Source organism: Octopus bimaculoides, chromosome 14, assembly GCF_001194135.2.
Source record: "Octopus bimaculoides isolate UCB-OBI-ISO-001 chromosome 14, ASM119413v2, whole genome shotgun sequence".
Taxonomy (NCBI): domain Eukaryota; kingdom Metazoa; phylum Mollusca; class Cephalopoda; order Octopoda; family Octopodidae; genus Octopus; species Octopus bimaculoides.
In genome coordinates, this window is record NC_068994.1 from 14,002,715 (window position 1) to 14,005,258 (window position 2,544).

Genomic DNA, 2,544 nt, shown 5'->3' on the forward strand with positions numbered 1-2,544 from the left:
CGATGATGATGATGATACACACACACACACACACATATATATATATATATATATACACACACACATATATATCAGGAAGGACTCACCTAAGTTAAAATAAACAATTATTTAGGTCAGTTGTAAAAAATTATGACAGGGAAATGACCTTCCTTCCCCTATACATACACATGAAAATACGCAAAGACAACACAAGATAGAACTATGACATATCGTAGACATATTACACAATACTTTCATATGACTGCTACCTGAGTATGGGGAACTTGAAATTTAGAAACTTTTAGCTTTGAAATAAAACTATAACCTATACTCTATTTGTACTGAGTAAATTTATATCTAATTTTAAAACACGGATGCTTACTTAATTACATACATGTTAAGAAAAAACTTAAATATATTACAGAAGTATACATTAAACGGCAAAATTTAAAAGTGAAGATTTCTTGTTTTAAACATTCTTACCTGGATGATGGGTCAGTCATTTTGTGTATAATAAAATGACTGGCTACTGGTATACGTGTACCTTATATATATATATAAATTTACGTCAGCTAGTTACAATAACACCTGTAAAACAGCACACAAACTATAATCCATCCTCCTACACATTTATCCATGTCTTATATTTTTATAGGACTATTTGCAAAAGGTAAGCTGTTATATTAACTAATATTAAAGCCATATGTTACTTTCAATGCAATATGTTACTCTTAAGGTTATTAATAACCTATCAATTTATTCTTGTGAGAGTAATCCTTGATCACAGCTGAGCTGCAACCACGTCACAACTACAATGAAGTTTATGTATAAAATCCTCAAAGTGACACCTGGCGACACATGACAGAGACACTGGCTACTAAAAATATCCCAAGCATGTAGTAAATTATCAATATACCCACCACACTGTTGGGTACTGGGACACTTTACAGACCAGATGAATGATGTCTAGTACCTCCCAAAAGATCTATGTCTCCAGTGATATCACCAGGAAAATATCATCAATATATTTAAATCCAGATTATAGATGAAGATAAACTAATGCTGAGAATGGAACAGCTTCAGCTGTCAATAGTTAACCAACGGAGACTCTTAGAATGAAAGTTATGACACATCAGTATCATAAAGTATGGCATGAAAATGTTAGCTACATCGATTTTTGACAAGCACTAATTAAAAAACAATAATTAGTTGAAAGGAGTAGGAATACTATTCTAATTAATCACAAAGAATCATAAAATGTCACCAAAGTAACAGACGTTATTCGAATTGGGTAAAATATGAATCACCCTCCATAGAGGGTGGGTTAGGAGGTCAGAAAAAGGTACACAGCTTGCAAACTGAGAGAAACAAATACCATTGTTGAATGACAGAACACATCAATCAGGTAAGAGTATTTGAAACAAGAACTGAAGTTCTTCACTTACTGATTCTGCTTTTAAAAAGTGTGTGTGTGTGTGTGCGCATACTGAGTACAATATTTTACTGTTGTCACCACCACTGTCACTGTTGTTTTACTGGCTACTTTTCCCACGTTTGCATAGATCAGATGGAAGTACATTGGGGGCAGGGGCAGAAGATTTTTGAACTGGATACCCTCCTGAATACAGTCTCATCTGTTTTCAACTGATGCAGCAAGCTCCCAGTCTATAGAACTACAACCAGTGAACATGTGCAGAGAAAGGAAATATGAATTCACTCATCCAAACATACACATTCTCTCTCTCTCTCTCTCTCTCTCTCTCTCTCTCTCTCTCTCACACACACACACACACACACACACACGCACATGATGGGCTTTCCTCAGTTTTGGTAAACTCGGTTCTTATAGTTGAAGACATTTGCTCAAGGCAGCATACAGTAGGACTGAACTTAAAACCATGTGGCTGGTGATCAAACTTCTAGAACCACACACCTATGCCTCGCATGTATTTCATCATCATCGTAGTTATTTAACGTCAGCTTTCCATGCTGTCATGGGTTGGACGGTTTGACTGAGGGGTGGCAAGCCAGAAGGCTGTACCAGGCTCTAATCTGATCCGGCAGTTTTTCTACAGCTGGATGCCCTTCCTAATGCCAACCACTCCCAAAGTGTAGTGGGTGCTTTTTACGTTTCACTGGCATAAGGGCCAGTCAGGCAGTACTGGCATCGACCACACTTGAATGGTGCGTTTTACATGCCACCGGCACAGGAGCCAGTCAGGCAGCACTGACATATATATATGTGTGTGTGTGTGTGTATATTTATATATATATATATATCAAATATGAATGAGAAGCAGTCTGAGGGATAAAAACAATATCAAATACACGAACACACAAGGTATGTGTTTTGCCAGTTTGTGGGCAAGCTGTCATTATTGACATAAGAGAATATATTCTAGTCAACTTAGCTGGTGTTAAAACACTTGGAAGTCATAGACAAGCGAGATAACTCACATCTAGTTCCATTTATATATATATATATATATATATATATATATATAAAGATCGTTGCCAGTGCCCCTGGACTGGTTCTTGTGCGGGTGGCACATGAGATGCACCATT

The 2,544-nt window shown here is 36.7% G+C and overlaps 1 protein-coding gene across 4 annotated transcripts in view; it reads right to left on the reverse strand.

Annotated features, from left to right (window-relative positions):
* Positions 1 to 2,544, reverse strand: part of LOC106874302 (ectonucleoside triphosphate diphosphohydrolase 4) — a 58,430-nt gene that overhangs the window by 38,061 nt on the left and 17,825 nt on the right. Inside the window, exon 1 of one of the 4 annotated variants that reach the window (XM_014921986.2) lies at positions 463 to 717. The exons of 1 other annotated variant lie outside the window; for it this stretch is intronic. In XM_014921986.2, the coding sequence (XP_014777472.1) occupies positions 463 to 482 (20 nt within the window). In that variant the 5' untranslated portion in view covers positions 483 to 717. Of the gene's footprint in view, positions 1 to 462; positions 721 to 2,544 lie in introns of those variants that run through there. 2 more of the 4 variants (XM_014921989.2, XM_014921987.2) reach the window with 2 other exon arrangements.